Raw genomic sequence first — 16,648 nt, 5'->3', positions numbered from 1 at the left:
TAAAGTTTATTGGTTTTGCGTTTCTTCGTTTTATATTTCAGCTATCTCGAAGCTAGTATAATGGATTTTGTCAAATAACATGCAAGAATCAAGTTAGTTCAACTTTGTATGATAGTTTCACAATTAATCCATGTTAAACCGTGAGATCGACTGCGGTTCTTAAATTTTTTGATGAGTCATCCTACTCGATAATTTTTTTTGTAACACACTTGTGATTTACGTTGATGACATAATAATGATATATCATCAACAGTAATCATATCATATCGTATCATATCATATCATATCATAATATCATAATTAAAGTTTTAAACACCAATCATAATTTTTTTACCTAATATTTGCTATAAATGAAAAAAAATAAATAAAATAAAACCAGAAACAAACTATTTTAAGCAAATAAAAATCGTAGGTGGGACCCACATATTTAATTTCCCATAGGCAATTTCGTAAATTCACCTGCTCAAACTTCGGTATATTACACGTAGCAAGCAACACTCTTCATCCAGCTTTTCTCTTCTCTCTCGGTTTCTCAGATTCTCCATTGCAGAATTTGAACAACAAATGTTTTTCATTCGAATTCAACTCTTGTTCACATTCATCATTACTTTAACTGACTGTTTGGTTTTCATTACAGAACTTGCTGCTGGTCTGTAAATTGTTAATGCATGGTTCACTTGATCATGTCATCTCAGAATAATAATAATGTCAGGCAGTTGCCGGAGCCGGAGGATAACTTGTCGGCTGGAGACGAGGTTTCGGTGTATGTTAACGAGACCCGTGAGTTCGAACCGGTTTCAAAACGGTGGAAATCATCGTCTACTATGACTCATCAGGTTGATTTAATGATTTATGTTGCTAATTTGGATTTGGGTTTATTTTATGTGTTATTGAATGGTTAATGGTTAATGGCTAATGTTTTTTGTGAATTTTAAATTAATATATGATGTGATTAATATGCTTTCATTGTTTTGTTTACTTGTATAGCTCACAAAACAAAACAAAACAAAACAAAACAAAAAATATTTTTTTTATTTTAATTTCTATAAGATGTCAATTACTTTGTTTTTGTTTTGAAGTTAATTCAATTAGTTGACATAAATGGTCAAATTGGGATGTTGAGAAAACCCGGGTTTAGTTCCTCTTTGGCCGGGTGTTGCCGGTGCAGTGGCGAACCCAGTATTTTTTTTTTCAACGGGTTCCATTTTTTTCAGTGTTCAAAATTTTCATAACAAAACGTTAAAATTTTCGAGTCCGTCCTCGTTCGGGTCAGGTAAGAGCGAGGTTTGAACTACTTTAAAAAAAACAGGAAAATGATGAGAGGGTTTTTACCTCTTGGGAGAATAACAGGGTTCAATTCCTGGCATGAAGTACATTAAGATTGATTTAGTGTAATTTATAAAGTAGGAGTAGAGTAACATTTGCCGTTTAAGAAAATGATGAGAGGTAAATATTTGTAGCATTAATTTGATGAAAATTGACGTGAGAATATAATCACATAAATATTTTTTTTAGTTGCCATTTTTTTGTATTTACAATTATATTATATGATTTTTTTTTTTGGATAAAAGTGATGAGTTGAATAATTTGAATACTCAAGGTGTGTGTTCTTTCATAAATCATGAAAATTTAGAAATGTAGTTTACAATTTATAACTCGATTTTACAAGATGTCTTAAGCAGATTTTTGGCAACAATTGTTGATAATTTTGTGTTATTTTAAAGTTGATGCAAGTTAAGGATATTTTAGACTTGTAATTGAGTGCTTAACTTGTGCTTAATTAGAGTTCAAGGAGAAAAGTTGATGTTAAAATGCATTTTGATTTTTTTTATCTTAAATTTACTAATGTACCTGGTTTTAATTTAGAGTTTATTGCAAATTTTAACTTGAGATTATCATATTGGAATACTTGTTATCTCATATGGTATGACCTTAAATTTGTTCGGATTATAAATTTAGTTATGAAAGGCTCTACTAGAATTAATGATTCAATAAAGTCGCCGCTTATTTAGCGGTGGTGATGAATGGCATTCTACAATTGGAGTCGTGTAAGGTTAGACTATGTGGACTAATTGTTCAATGTATCGTCACAAATCACGTGAACCGCTGTGTGAACGGTGGGTCTTGTCATGGTTGCATGATTAAATTTACACGGAACAAACTAATATAGTAAATATTCATTGTATCATGACACTTGTAAGAGAACTGCTATATACTCGGTGGAAACTGTCGTCATACGAAACTAAATCGTTCTATTTTTATTCCTCCGTTTAATTTTACGTGAGCTCAGTATATTAAAAAATAGTCATTTTTTGCCTTTGAAAAATGTGAATTACGTGCTTCCTTGGAGATGGTTACTTATAAGTTTGAGTTGATTTGCAAGTTAAAAGCTAGTTTTGCACATAATGTAACTTACTTGCTAAATTTATAGTTTTTTGATAATGTACTTTAAACTAACACAAATAAGATGCTACATTTTCAAAAAGAAATGTTTTAGGCCAATTTTGACATGCTACTTACTTTTTGTCTTGTGGGCGTTTGTGTTTATAACTTGAATAGCAACCGAGACTTGACAATGAGTTTCTAGTCCCACAATCTCAATATAACCCGCTTAATGAACCAAGCCCATTGGGTTTGCGGTTAAGGAAGAGTCCATCATTGTTGGAGCTAGCTCAAAAGAGGTTGAACCAAAGCAATGCTGACAAGGGTGATTCGTCCACTGAAAATCCTGAAGCAGAAACCAAGAGAGATTCGAAGGCAAAAACGCGGGCCAGGGCTTCAAGTTCCATTGATAAGTTGAAAGCTTCTCATTTTCCAGCTTCACTTTTAAGGATCGGCCGATGGGAGGTATTTGTATTGTGTTTGGTCTTATTTTTATAACTTAGAGGTCACAATTTCGACACTTATACTTATGAACTGGTTGATTTGGGTTGTGCTTTATTTCAAACGGGTCAAATCAACACATTATCCATAGGGGAACTGAGCAAACGGGTCAAATTACCCCAACTCTATTTTTAATGTATTTAACCTCCTATTTTTTTTTCCTCAAATATCTACTTTTTTATTGCAAACAATTTATTTTTATTTTTGTAATCATAGTTAACACATTAATTTTTTTGTATCGTATTGATAAATGGACAAAAGGTGTATGCGGGCCAACCCAACCGACCCCTATGACTTATAAATCAGAAATGCTTAAAGGGATTTTGAGGTCAAAACTTGTTTTTTTGTGGCAGTATGTGTCGAAACATGAAGGCGATCTAGTGGCAAAATGTTACTTTTCAAAGCACAAGATTGTATGGGAAGTTCTTGATGGAGGACTAAAGAAAAAGTTTGAAATCAATTGGGCTGATATCGTGGGCCTGAAGGCAAACTGTGCAGCTAATGGGCCTGGAGGTTTGACTATTGTGGTGAATACTCTTATCCTTGTACTCTTGTACATTGTGACTTTATTAGCTTGTATAATTTCTGCTCAACATTTTACTGTTTTATTGTAAGCTTGATAAACCACCGCTCTTCTTTAAAGAAATCAACCCGCAGCCCAGAAAACACACACAGTGGCGGTCCACTGCGGACTTTACAGATGGAGAAGCAAACACACAAAGGTATTTATTTACATGTTCCTTATATTATTCTTTTCGTGGTCTTTGATTTAGAGGTGGAAATTTTGCTTTATCGCAAACGGGTCAAAGAATAATTTATACCGTAAGGGAATTTGGCCAAATGGGTTGAACCTCGTAAATCATTTCCATCTAATTGTTGTTATAATATTGTTTATGATATCATAATTAACACGTTAATAATTAATATATTTTAGAAAACGGAAAAAAGGGTATTTGGGTCACTCGATCCTCTTAGGCACATACTAAAAATGACCCATTTCAACCCAAACTGTATTTGACCCATTACCCCCTCCCATCTTGCCACCTCTTTAACTATCGTTTGCTTGCTTACCATTGTTTTTGCAGGCAACATTTTCTACAATGTGAACAAGGCGTGCTAGACAAGCATTACGAAAAGCTGATTCAGTGTGACGCGCGACTCAACTTTCTGAGCCAGCAGCAAGACATCATTTTAAACTTCCCATTTGTCTCGCCTCAAACTTCCATTAATGATCAAAATATGTCAGCCAACACTGTTTTCAACATACCAGAATTCTATGGTATTTCACATATGGCTTCACCATCTGCTTTACTTAATTATCCACCTAGAACCGTGGAATCGGGCTCTCTCGGTTTGATCCATCAAGATAAATCTAAAGAGGCCCAATCTTCAAGCTCAGGTACCTTTTTCTACCATAAAAATGATGATTGAATAGTTTACTATAAGAAATACTCCCGCAGGCCCAAATTAAATACACATTTTACCAAGGACATAGGTTAATCATAGAGGTGATAAGACGGGCGGGTAACATGGCTTAGGCATGCTGTGTAACGGGTCAAAATGGGTTTGGGTTGAAACATGTCATTTTTTTGGCAGAAGTCCATACAGGCCTGACCCATTTGGGGTGTGTTTACTGGACCATATTATTATTAGAGTTTATTAGTGTGAGCCCATGGGCCCACCTTAAAACCAAGGTTATTATTAGAGTTTATTAGTGTGAGTACACGGGCCCATATTAGGTGGGCCCGTGGGCTCAAGGCCCGACCCGTTTGAGTTGTGTTTATTGGACTATATTATTATTAGAGTTCATTGGGCCCACCCTAAAACCTAAGGTTATTATTCGAGCTTATTAGTGTTAGCCCACGGGCCCACCGAATGTGGGCCCGTGGGCTCACACTAATAAACTCTAATAATAATATAGTCCAATAGTGTTGACCTGCGTACACTTTTTTGGTTTTTCTTTTGGCAAACAAGATTTTGTTGACCCGCAAACAATTATTTCCTTTTCTATTATTTATCAGGTATGTCTATGGACATTGATGGGCAAAACGGTATGAAACAACAACTGTATGCACCCGGTCTCCAGCCAAACATGTCAATATCTGATCTTGTAAACCAAATCGAACACGGTTTTTCCGAGCAAAACACCTCCGGGAATTTACCAATTTCCCATAATGCCCCTGGGCTGGATTACCCGAAAGATACGCTAGAAAACATTTCACAAATCCTACTTAGCGACAACCAGTTGACCGCAACTTCAGACGAGAGAACCCTCATGTCTAGAGTCAATTCCCTCTGCTGCCTTCTTCAAGATTACCAAAACGGTCAGCAAATAGTAAACGACAGTTCTATCCCTCATCAAGTCCAAAATGACGGTTTTACCCCTCATCATAATCTAATCTCTCCTCAAGGCGGAAATGACTGTTTTACTCCCATGCATGTTAATTCAACACCAACAGATAATCAGATAAGCAGTTCTACTCCTGGTTCCAGTCAGATGGCGCCGCAAGATGGAAATGACAGTTCTAACCCTGAGTCTAACCAGGAGTCAGGTATTACAAGAACCGACTCGTTTGCTGAGTTGGTGCATCAGCTACCGCGCATAGCGTCTCTCCCCAGGTTCTTGTTTGACATTTCGGAGAATGGTGAGATTTTGAAGTGATGGGTCTCATGTTTTTGGGGATTTAGAAGTGTTGATATGAGCATTCATGAAAAATCCCGAGATCTTTTCGTATAACAAACCTCTTTGTTTAGTATGTGCAGTTGGTTATAGGACAGTTTATGTTTTAAAGCAGTTGTTTATGTTTATGTTTATGTTTATGAAACTACATAAGATGTGTTATATACTTATATATATATATGCAGTTACATTATAGTATATGATAGCTTTCTTTATTAGTTAATATTTGCCATTTTCTATATGAGTATTGTTGATTGATCGACTGTGTTTAAATAAAATGATTATGTGACATTACACGTGTCAATCATGACCCATTAGAAATGGGCTCATTTGGGTATTTTTTTAATGGGTCTACTTAATATGATGGGCCAAAATGGACTACTCTTATGAAATTTGCTAACTTGGAACGGGTTCGAAGGGCTAAAATCATCCACCGCCATGTTTGTTGTCTCCATCGCTTTCGTCCGTTCAGTGGTGGATCCAGCCCTGTTTTGTGGATTCACATGAACCCACTCGGGTTGGAAAAAACTAGTAAAAACTTTGTATGATTTGAAAAAAAAAATAGTGAAAAACTACCAAAACGAACCCACTGAAAGAAGTTCTTGGATCCGCCACAGCGTCCGTTAGCCACTAGCATCCATATAAACAAATATAGCAGGCGAAACCATTTTGATAATTTTATGATTGTCCCATCAAGACGACAAGACACCAAGATACTGAAGATAGAGACTAGAGTTGGCAAGACACCAAGATAAAGGGGTTTGGGTTTGGAGTAAACGGGTTCTGGTTAGTGGTCACAAATGGGTTAAGACATTCATTCCATAGTTAAAAACGTGTCTAAATGGTGTCAACTCGCCTAATTGTTTATGACACATATAACCCATTTAATAATCATGTTAAAATGGGTTAAGAGATTGACATGATATGTTTAAGACTCGTTTATAAAAAAGACAAATTTATAACTTTGTAAATCATTATGTATGTGGTTATAAACATCTAGCCCTTGCCTCATCTACATACTATTAACTTTTACAAAACGTTTAAAGCTTCTATCTAAGGTCATGTTAATTAATAATTGTGTTCGTTCGTGTTATTGAACACTTTGTATTTGATTTTATTAAACATGTCGCATTTGTGTTATTGAATTAGTTAAATTTAATCATGATCAACATGTTGTGTAACTCTTTATTAAACATATTCATATTAATGTTCTAGTATATAACACGTTTAGTTAAACGTTTCGTGTTTGAATTCAATAAGCGGGTTAAACGTGTCGTGCTCAAGTTCAATAAGCTGGTTAAATGTGTCGTGTTGAACACGACTTGTTTAACACATGACACATTTTGCTGCCTCCATATGGGATTAGTTATACATCAACCGTAGCTAAGATCAATAATTGATAATGAAACTCTTAAATAAATATGTAATGTAATGTGTTTTCTAAATTTTAATCAAGCATGCGTCGCACGTAAAAAACAGACATTTTTTACTCACTATTTTATTCTAACCATAACAAAACGTATATTTAACGGAACACATAACAAAAGTTAAGCGTGCATATAATCACATTACTGAGACATCTGGTTGCTTATTAACTATGCATAAATCACATGACAATAAAGAAAAGTTATAAAAATCGATCATCATAATATATTTTTTATGCCCATGGTGGGATACGACTTAAAGACCATTAGGTCTCGGGTTTGGTTCTTACGAGGGGGGTTTTTTCCAGACTTATTGGGTTTCTTCCTGAATTAGTGTATAGACATTATAGCCTAGTGGAGATGAATATGATCGGGTGGTTTCACTCATGACACGATAATACTCCAATGATCCAAATATGCTAATGGAACATTCTGTAAAAAAAAAACATTTTTCGTGAAAAGTGTGAGAAGACATAGGAATTGGCGTATAAGCATCATGTTTTCGACTTAGGCATGATGTTTTGGGTTGTTTTGGCAAGAAAAATATTAAAGATAACAATTTAAGACACAATACAATGAATTCTAAGCTTAAAACTTAAACACCATGTCCAAGAACGTTAAGTAATGAATTTTAAGTGTTAATTAGTGTGTTTTAGTTGTGCCTTAAAATTGACGGCTTGTTGGAGTATGTGGAAAGCGAGAAACGAGCTAATTTTCTCAAACAAGGAAACAAAATATCGTGAAGATTATTGAAGATATAAAGTCGCTAGGATAGTTATGGATAAAGAATAGGTCTTCGTGTAAGGAGTTATCATGGAGAAATTCGTGTAACTTTATTTTGTAATGTTTTGTGGATGTTTTTTTTTTTGGGTCTATCGTCTTGCTAGACGCCCTGTTTTATGAAATAGCCGTTCAAAAAAAAGTTGTGCCTTACATGCCTAGAATCCATTGCATTGTGTCTAAAATTGTTATGTTTGATGTTTTTTCTTACCAAAACAACCCAAACATCATGCCTAAGTCCAAGACATCATGGCTAAATAAAAAAATATGATGCCTACATGTTAATTATATATATATATATCGAACCCATTAAGTCTAACCAACTTCTAAATCATTCTTGACCCTTAGATTTTGCTAAGATGAAATCCTGTCCATTTAAACTCCATTTTTTAACTGCTCCCATGGTGGTTAGCGGCAGTTTTCTAGCCTCCACTCTTTCTTCCATGTTCTCCATAAATTACGTTTCTTACAAGGATCATGGGTTTTGTCATTTGCAGTTTTGATTTCTCCAACTCCTCCGGTCCACGTTCTAAGTGTTCCAACTCCCATGTATGCTTTAAATCAGAGAACCTTATTCAAACTCCTCAAAACCATTGTTCTGCTCCTGTTCTCGTAATGCTCTAAATCCTTTCCGTCATAATGTTGCTGACTATCCAATACTCCGATAATCCATCGTCAGGAGCAACAAGAGAGCAATATATCCTACAATCACCACGTCAATAGCAATGGCCACCTGTTTGATCTGTTTGGAGCTCTTTGAAATTATAGACGACCTACAAAGGGGAAGACTACGAATTTCTACACATTGCACCCGTATAATGTTTCTATTTGAAATCTGGTTCGTATGAGATCTGGGTTTAATTCTGATTTGAAGATGCAGAGACAGAATTATTTTCAGGTTCCGTTCTTATTGAAAATTATATGTTGCTTATATTACAATATATGTGAACTGTTGAATTTAGATGGTGTTTGTTGATGTTTTTTATTTGGTTGAGTTGATTTTGTATTTGAGTGAGTCACTTCCATAGAGCACAAAGATATATGATGCTTGGTGAACATGTTCTCTTGCTCGCTAGGTGTTCGACAAAATGCCAAAAAGAGATTTAGTTTCATGGAAGGTGATAAATTTGAGAATATTATTTTGATAGTTGACACTTTACAGTTTTTCACTGGTTTTGTTAGGGATAAATTTCACTGGTACAAAGAGGAACCAGTTTTACCAAGGCTGATGATGATGACATTATGAGTTGAGATGCACCCTCTTGCTTTGAAAGTGATTGATTCAAGAGACAAAAGTGATATAACTATATACATAAGTATAAAGGTGCTTTATTATTAATTTTTAACTTTCATCTCATAGTGATTTAACTTTCTTTACTGTTTTTTTGGTTTATTAGTTTTGCAAAAAGTTTCACAAGTTCCTTTTCATGTCGTTGAAGGTTAACACAACCAACCCCAAGAAATATTATGTCCATCCAAGCACTGGAATTGCCTTACCATGATTTCTTTGAAATATCACAGGTAAGAACTCTTTAGGTAAGATCAATATATTTGTAATTAGTCAAGAGTCTAACTGTTTCATACGGTATCGGTATTGAGTTAACATAGGGATCTTTGCTTTTGTGGTAAGTTGACATCTTAAGTTCTTGACTTTTTGTCTCGGATTTCTTTGTCTACTATGTTACATAGTTTTATTGCCTACCTTCACCGGTGGATACGGGTACCATTTATTTCAATAAGTTACCCGAGGGTGAACCATGTAGCAACTAGCAATGGTGATGAACCCAAGAAACCACTAGAGGGAAAGGCCATGGAGAATTGAAACCGCCAAGAGTTCTCGAGGTTCTCATCTTTGTTTTTCCTTAATATATTCATATGTAAATGCTATATTTTGTTATGCCCGCTGGACCCATTTCATTTGTAGAGGATTTCTTTTATGTTTCTCATCTTATTTTTATTTCTAAAATATATTGATATGCTTAATACATATTTATATATTTTAATCTTATTATGTACTTGCAAAATTATTTTATGTTTTGCAGGTTTTTCATATATTTCAAGAGGCTTCTTATCAATACAGACACTAATGGGATCACTCACTTAAAAAAGAGGTTATTAAATTTCAATTGATAGTTTGAAATCATTCGTGGGTGATTATGAAGAAGAGAAAGACATGAAGGCCATCATAAGCAAGGAACTGGACAAGCCCTAAAAGATAACAAAATCTGCGCATAATCTGTTGTTAAAGTCTATACTACCTAAGGATGATGCAAATGTAAGATATTGCATTTTGGAAGTTTGAGCAGGTGAACACAATCATTGATGATTACAGTGTTTTTGAGCATAACGCCAAATCTTGCTTATGAAATTTAGTTTTTAATTTGCAACAGGTGGTCTAAGGATGAAGCTTCACTGATTTCAATGGACTACTTCATGTGATAGTTCAGAATTTTCATTGAAATATTAAAAATGCTTCGGGGAAAAAGAATTGGAGATTTGAGGTGGTAGAAGTCACTAATTCGACTATGAAAGTATTCAAGGTGAATTTTTCACTTTGGGGTTTTATTTTATTTTTGCAAAAGATGGAATTTTATTTGATCATTCAACAAAGAGACCTGCATGACGAGTGTATTTCTTTTGGCAGGGAGATAGTGTTGCCATATCTTGGGCAGATGTCTATAGAAACGACGTTTATTAAATTTCAAATTGAAGACATGAATACACAATTAAGAAACCACATGTTCAAGAAGCGCAGAGTTCATAGGATCAGTTTTATGATTGCAATGGATTATCTATTGAACTGAAAACACATTTGCTTTCATACATCTGCTTTCATACATCTCACTCTTCCAGATCAGCAAAGTGCTCTCATTTCTTTCATCAAAAGATACAAAATGGAAATTAGGGGGCCTTGAGGACTACTGATTATCTTTATTGTTGTTCTAGGTAAAGTTACATGGCTCAATTATGTCACCAGTCAAATGTAACTAGATAATTGGTTTCTTTTGTTCGATTCTTTATGTTGCGATGGCTGCTTCTTACACTACAACTTTATAACTGAGTTTGCTCATCAAACTTTCCATGAGGTGTCTATGAAGTTTGCTAAAGTATTATTTTGGGTTTCTCGGGTATTTAATAGAGTTTTCATTAATTTGCAATAGTTTTAATAAATTTGCATAAACTCCAATCAGCACTTCCGAATTATATATTTTATTGACCGGTACCCTCCTTTATTAAATTAAATTTACATTGTGCTTCAAAACTGTAAAGAAACTTAAATGTTTTTGCATATTATGTCAGATGCATGCGAAAAATGTTGAACTAAGTGTTTTTGTGTTCTATTCCAACTTATCATGGGGCAAAGACAAAATTGATGGTTCGAGTATTTTCTTGTAAGAATAAAAAGGATTGTATTTAAATATGGTAATTTATTGGTGTGTTTTTGTTCAAATTACGATCGAATTCGGAATGCGGGGCTTGGTGGGTTTCCATTTGGCCATCCTCTTTAACAGGGTTATCTTTGCAAGTAATACTAATATATCATTAGATTTCTGTCTTTTTGTTAGTGTATTATGAAGTCTTTTATCTTATTTTGCCCAAAAGATTGTAACTTTTTTAAGTGGTAACCTTTTGACAGCCAAATGGTCATGACCATGGTACTGAGGCTAACGCAGCATGCATGCTTGCTTTGTCAAGGATCACGTTAAGGTAAAGTACCCTTCACACATGATGATGATAATGGTCTTTTCCAAACTGTATATAAGCCGATACGTGAACCTAAATGGTCTCAACTATGTGAATAATGTTTTCTAAATTCTCTATTTGTTAACTTTATTGTCATTGTGGAATAACTTTTCCTTATAGTGTATTTGTGCTTCCTGTTAGCATTGTGTGTGCTTCTCCTTTAAATGGGTCAAGTTTTCATTTTTAATTTGGGGGTCAGAATGTATGCTACTTCAATTAGCGGGCCTAACTCATCGCTTTTAATAAATGGGTCAAACTCACCATTTTTAGTGATCGGGTCAAAATTACAATTTTAGTAAATATGTTATTAGTTGTTTTTAGTAAATGGGTCGAAGTTATCATATAAGCAAAAGATTAAAAATTGTTGTTTTCAGTAAACGAGTCAAACATATTATTTGAGTCGAACCTTTATATGTTAGTATTGATTCTTTTAACCTGTTTGGTTAGGGGGTGAAATATACGGGTTGATATCTTGATAATCATTGTGATGACAAGCTGCGGTTTTGGGATAGATTATTGATGAAGTTACAAAAGGGAGTCAAATTCAATATAGTCAAAGACACTAACTACAAGAAACTATCATGCATAGAATATGAATGAAAAAGGCATTTGCATATGGAAAAGATTTAAAAAAGGGAAAAGTTGGTGGTTAAAGAAGTAAAATGTGGAAGAAGCATCGTAGCAGCATGTAAAATAATAGTGGGTTTAAAACAATTCGGATGATGTTTGTTGTTTATTTATGTTTTTGTTTTTATTTTTTCATTTTTTAAGCAACATGATTTTTGTAGCCAACATGATTTGATGTAGCACTTACATTATGACGTTAATATTCCCGTCTACGAACGGGTAAAGTACTATTTGATGTAGGGCTTACATGTTTAAATGTTATAACACTTTCCTCCAATGTTGCTTATCGTTTACTTTTGCATTGAAATGACACCATTTCATCTTTTACCACTCTATCAGTTTTATTTTATATTATTTTGTGGTTGTACACTCTTCACGTTCGTTTTCCTTTGTGTCCACTTAATGTGGGTGTTTGGGATTGCTTATTTTGGGCTACTTTTAACCTTTTAATTTCTTATAAGTTAATAAGTCATTTTTGTTGTGTTTAGATAATGTGTTAAGGAGTAGTTTTATGGTTTGAAAAGAAGAAAAGGGAAAGGTTAGATGGTTGTGATTTTTAAAAAAAGGAGATGAGAAAAGAGAAAAGAAGAAAAACAGAAGCAATCTCAAACACACTCTTTATAGATTATCTTTGTTTGTTACTTAAACTAGTTTCTATGACTCCTCATATTTGTCACGGAAAATGTCTTTTATATATATATATATTTTATATAAAAAATAAAATAAAAAATAACCATTAAAAAAGCTTGAAAAAAAGGATCTCCTGAATCCAATTGCCCTCTGCCGGTCCTCAACCTCCGCCGTGCTCCGCCGCATCCTACCGGAAACAACAAAACATGGTGGTGGCTTCCGGTACCAACTCCTTCGCTAAGGAGATGACCATCCGTAAACGTATCGGCAACATGTAACTATTTCAACTCTCTTCTCCTCCTCAATTTTCCTATCGATTCAATTTTAGGGTTCATAATGTAAATTGTGACGTACTGCGTAGAAACTAACTAATCGCTTCTACTCTATTGCATTCTATATGATTGTTCTTACCGTTTTCATTCTATAGGTTTGAGTAAAAGTGTAAATTATAGATGAATTCACACAAATTTGTTTTAAAAAAAATTGATGGAAGTTTTCATCTTTGGTGGATTAAAGTTCTTGATCTAAATGGTAATGGTAGTAGGAGAAAGGACAATGTGAAAAAAAAAAAAAAAAAAAAAAAAAAAAGATGTAAGAGCACAAGTAGCAAATTTAGAAAATGTTGTTTGTTGTGAGAAACTGAGGGTGCGCATGATACGTTAGGCGCATTTCACATTGTTCCGTTCACAACGTAGATATTGAATAAGGAATGCCCTGCCTCAAATGGCACTAAGCGTTTTTGGTGCATTGGATGTGGATGAGAAGAGAACTCCATAGTTAAGCGCAATTGGGTGGAAGAATTCTATGATGGGTGACCTCTCACACGCGGACAATATTAGTTGGTATGAGGGACCGAATGTTCTACTGTTGAGATTTAGATACCTCATGTCTCTAGAAAGGTTAAGCGTGATTGGTTGGGAGTTATTCCGATGGGTGACCTCCCACTCGGGGGACATTATTAGTTGGTATGAGGGGCCGAATATTGCTAGTGTTGGGATTTAGATACCTCATACATCTAGAAAGGTTAAGTGTGATTGGGTGGGAGTAATTTCATGATGGGTGACCTCCCACTCGGGGACAATATTAGTTGGTATGAGGTGTGAAGTGTTGCTATTGTTGGGATTAGAGACCGCTTAGAGTTTTAGTTTTAATTTTAGTGTTAAATTCTATATTGGTTTGATTAGGCTAGTATGTATAGATTTAATTGCATATTTGCATACATTGGGTCAAATCTAATAGAGCGGTATGTATAAAATATGAATATACATGTAATTTGTGTGTGCATATATAATTACATATATAATAAATTAGTAAAATAGCCGAACCGAGCCGAGTGGACCTTTGCTCGCGCTTGGCTCGTTTGCAAACCGAACCAAACTGAACAATCATATTCTGAGCATTATCCGAGCGAGTGACGAGCGATTTGGACAGCCCTAGTTCCAGGATGGGTGATCTCTCACTCGACAATATTAATTTGTATGAGGGGCCGCATGTTGCTAATTATTGGGATTTAGGCATTAGAAAGGTTAAGCGCGATTGGGTGGGAGTAATTCCAGGATGGGTGACCTATCACTTAGGGACAATATTGGTTGGTATGAGGGGCCGAATGTTGCTATTGTTGGGATTAAAGACCTCTAGAAAGTTTACGCGCGATTGGTTGGTAGGTAATTCTAGGATGGGTGGTGACCTTTTGAGAAGTCTTCACTTGAGGACGATATTAGTTGGTATGAGGGGCCGAATGTTGCTACTATTGGGATTTTAATATATTGACGTTAGTAAATTACCAAATTTGCACCAACTTCCGGAGCAATTTGCGCCTTTGATCTTAGATGTTACATGTACCACAATTTGATGTTTACTTCAGTACTAAAAAGTCATCAGTTTGTGATCCTCATTTTGCATAATATTATTATGTTATAATTTTACAGATTTAATAAACGAGTGGAGGATTTTCCATCATTAAGAGATTATAACGACTACTTAGAGGAAGTTGAGGACATGAGTAAGTTCATCTCTATCTTTCACTATACCCGAGCTAAGAAAAGAACGCCATTTTCACTTGCATCCCTTTGTTTCAGCTGTAAACTTGGTTGAAGGAATAGACGTACCGGCTATTGAAGCAAGGATTGGTCAGTACCAAAGAGAAAATGCAGAACAAATAATGAACGCTCAAGCTCGTAAGGTTTGTCAAATGGCGAATCATTGGGTTTTGTTGTCTCACATTGTAATGACTTATTAATATTTATTGGTCAATCAGGCTGAAGAATTTGCAGCAGCGCTTGCAGCAAGCAAGGGACAACCCGTACAGACTGATGTTGATATGGTTGGTCTTCCTGTTCCTGCTGATTTCTAGTTTTGAAACCTGGTCAAATTTGGTTTGACTTCTTATCATGTAGATTGATATGGTCACTTTTTGGTGGTAGACAATAGAGTTGGAAAAATGGGTGGGTTGGTAACAGGCTAAATGGGTCTGGTAGGGAACTAGTGGAAGCTCCATTGGATCCGAACTGACTTTTGACACAGGAGTCTTTTGACCCGTTTAACCTGTTTGACCCATTTAATGTTTTCTTTACCTTCTATATATTCAACTATTTATTCGTTTCATATCATGTCAGACCACAGGCCCAGCCTCTCAATTCGGGGTGGCAACCTCAGACGGGCATTATGTCCCTGCAGTTGCCGGAGGAACAATCCCGCAACCCCGACCCACACAACCGCTCCCAATGGGTTCCGGGGATGACCTGCATGCATATCATATGGATGACGAAGAAACGATGAGACTAAAAGCAGAACGAGGCGGGAAAGCTGGTGGTTGGAGCTTAGAAATAAGCAGAAAACGAGCCCTTGAGGAAGCTTTCGCTAGCATTTGGATCTAAACTTGCAATTAATTTCATATTTTCAACTTGATAATTCTAAGAGTGTAAAGATTACAGGTGATCGTGGTTCTCGACTTATGGCTGAGTAAGCCCATGCAGTTCAACTTCAAGTTTGTCCCCGCGTAACCTCACCGAGTGTTGAAGATCGCCCGCCTTTGGTCGGAACATGTGTAACAATTTTGATTAATTTTGTAATTCAGAAGTGTTTAACTATGGAGATGAGTTATATTGGTTATTGGATTAAAGTTTGTTTGTGCCTCCAATTGGAAAATATACCATTTGTTATTTATATACGCTGTAGGGTGTGGGGGCGTGGATTGGGATATTATTTGCCCCATAGGACCATTAATCAAACGGTACATCACCCCCTCCTGGCCTCCTTGATTTATGGTGGTTCGCGTGGATTGAACCACGTTTACCACGGCCCTCTCATTTGATGATTTTGAGACAAAAATATATTAAAAAAATAAAGGGGATAGTGGTTTTGGTCATGACTACACACTTAGGGTAGTGGTTTTAGATAGTGAACTAGAGGTGGGTGACATGACACCTATGTGGAGGGTCATGACCACACCTTTTAGCCTTAAATAAACTATAACAAAAGAAATCAACTATAACAAAAGACTTTACAAGGGGTTATCTAAATTATATGATTTCTATAAGAGAACTAGAATTTTGACTTGTGTCGTGCGTTGCGGCGGTAAAGTCACGTTTGTGACTTCATTACACGTGTAACGATGATGACATTAACGTGTGGTGTATGCACGCCACATTAAACATTTTTTACTTTGTTATACACGTTACGCTCATGACATTAACGTCATTAGACATAGATAAAAAGGTGTATATTTTGGACGTTGCGTTGTAAAAGTCGTAAAAATATTAGATAGTGGTGTAAAGTCGTAAAAGTAATTTAGACATTTACGTGGTTAGGCGTGTAAAGTCGTAAAAATAATTCAGATATTTACGTGGTTAGGCATAGATAAAAAAAGTGTAATAATGTG

At 35.3% G+C, this 16,648-nt stretch overlaps 2 protein-coding genes across 2 annotated transcripts; both read left to right on the top strand.

Annotated features, from left to right (window-relative positions):
* The first annotated feature begins 557 nt into the window (after positions 1-557).
* Positions 558-5,650, top strand: LOC110928911. The gene is made up of 6 exons (XM_022171960.2): positions 558-836; positions 2,560-2,847; positions 3,237-3,410; positions 3,499-3,605; positions 3,969-4,282; positions 4,905-5,650. The coding sequence occupies exons 1-6, from the start codon at positions 669-671 to the stop codon at positions 5,543-5,545; spliced, it is 1,692 nt and encodes a 563-aa protein (XP_022027652.1). The 5' UTR covers positions 558-668; the 3' UTR covers positions 5,546-5,650.
* Positions 5,651-12,869: 7,219 nt separating this feature from the next.
* LOC110928912 lies at positions 12,870-15,915 on the top strand. The gene is made up of 5 exons (XM_022171961.2): positions 12,870-13,042; positions 14,697-14,770; positions 14,847-14,950; positions 15,026-15,091; positions 15,384-15,915. Exons 1-5 carry the CDS (start codon positions 12,975-12,977, stop codon positions 15,642-15,644), a joined length of 573 nt encoding a protein of 190 aa, XP_022027653.1. The 5' UTR covers positions 12,870-12,974; the 3' UTR covers positions 15,645-15,915.
* Positions 15,916-16,648: the final 733 nt, after the last annotated feature.

Source organism: Helianthus annuus, chromosome 3, assembly GCF_002127325.2.
Source record: "Helianthus annuus cultivar XRQ/B chromosome 3, HanXRQr2.0-SUNRISE, whole genome shotgun sequence".
Lineage (NCBI taxonomy): Eukaryota > Viridiplantae > Streptophyta > Magnoliopsida > Asterales > Asteraceae > Helianthus > Helianthus annuus.
The sequence above is the reverse complement of the archived record's forward strand: the minus strand, read 5'-3'. Positions and strand labels throughout refer to the sequence as shown.

What these genes read in the sequence shown, in the direction of transcription:
- LOC110928912 (XM_022171961.2), top strand. Translation starts at nt 12,975, where the DNA reads ATGGTGGTGGCTTCCGGTACCAACTCCTTCGCTAAGGAGATGACCATC. An exon ending in CGTAAACGTATCGGCAACAT is followed by an intron (nt 13,043 to 14,696) that starts GTAACTATTTCA and finishes ATAATTTTACAG; the next exon opens with ATTTAATAAACGAGTGGAGG. An exon ending in TACAGACTGATGTTGATATG is followed by an intron (nt 15,092 to 15,383) that starts GTTGGTCTTCCT and finishes ATATCATGTCAG; the next exon opens with ACCACAGGCCCAGCCTCTCA.
- LOC110928911 (XM_022171960.2), top strand. Translation starts at nt 669, where the DNA reads ATGGTTCACTTGATCATGTCATCTCAGAATAATAATAATGTCAGGCAG. An exon ending in TAAGGATCGGCCGATGGGAG is followed by an intron (nt 2,848 to 3,236) that starts GTATTTGTATTG and finishes TTTTTGTGGCAG; the next exon opens with TATGTGTCGAAACATGAAGG. An exon ending in CTGGAGGTTTGACTATTGTG is followed by an intron (nt 3,411 to 3,498) that starts GTGAATACTCTT and finishes TTTTATTGTAAG; the next exon opens with CTTGATAAACCACCGCTCTT.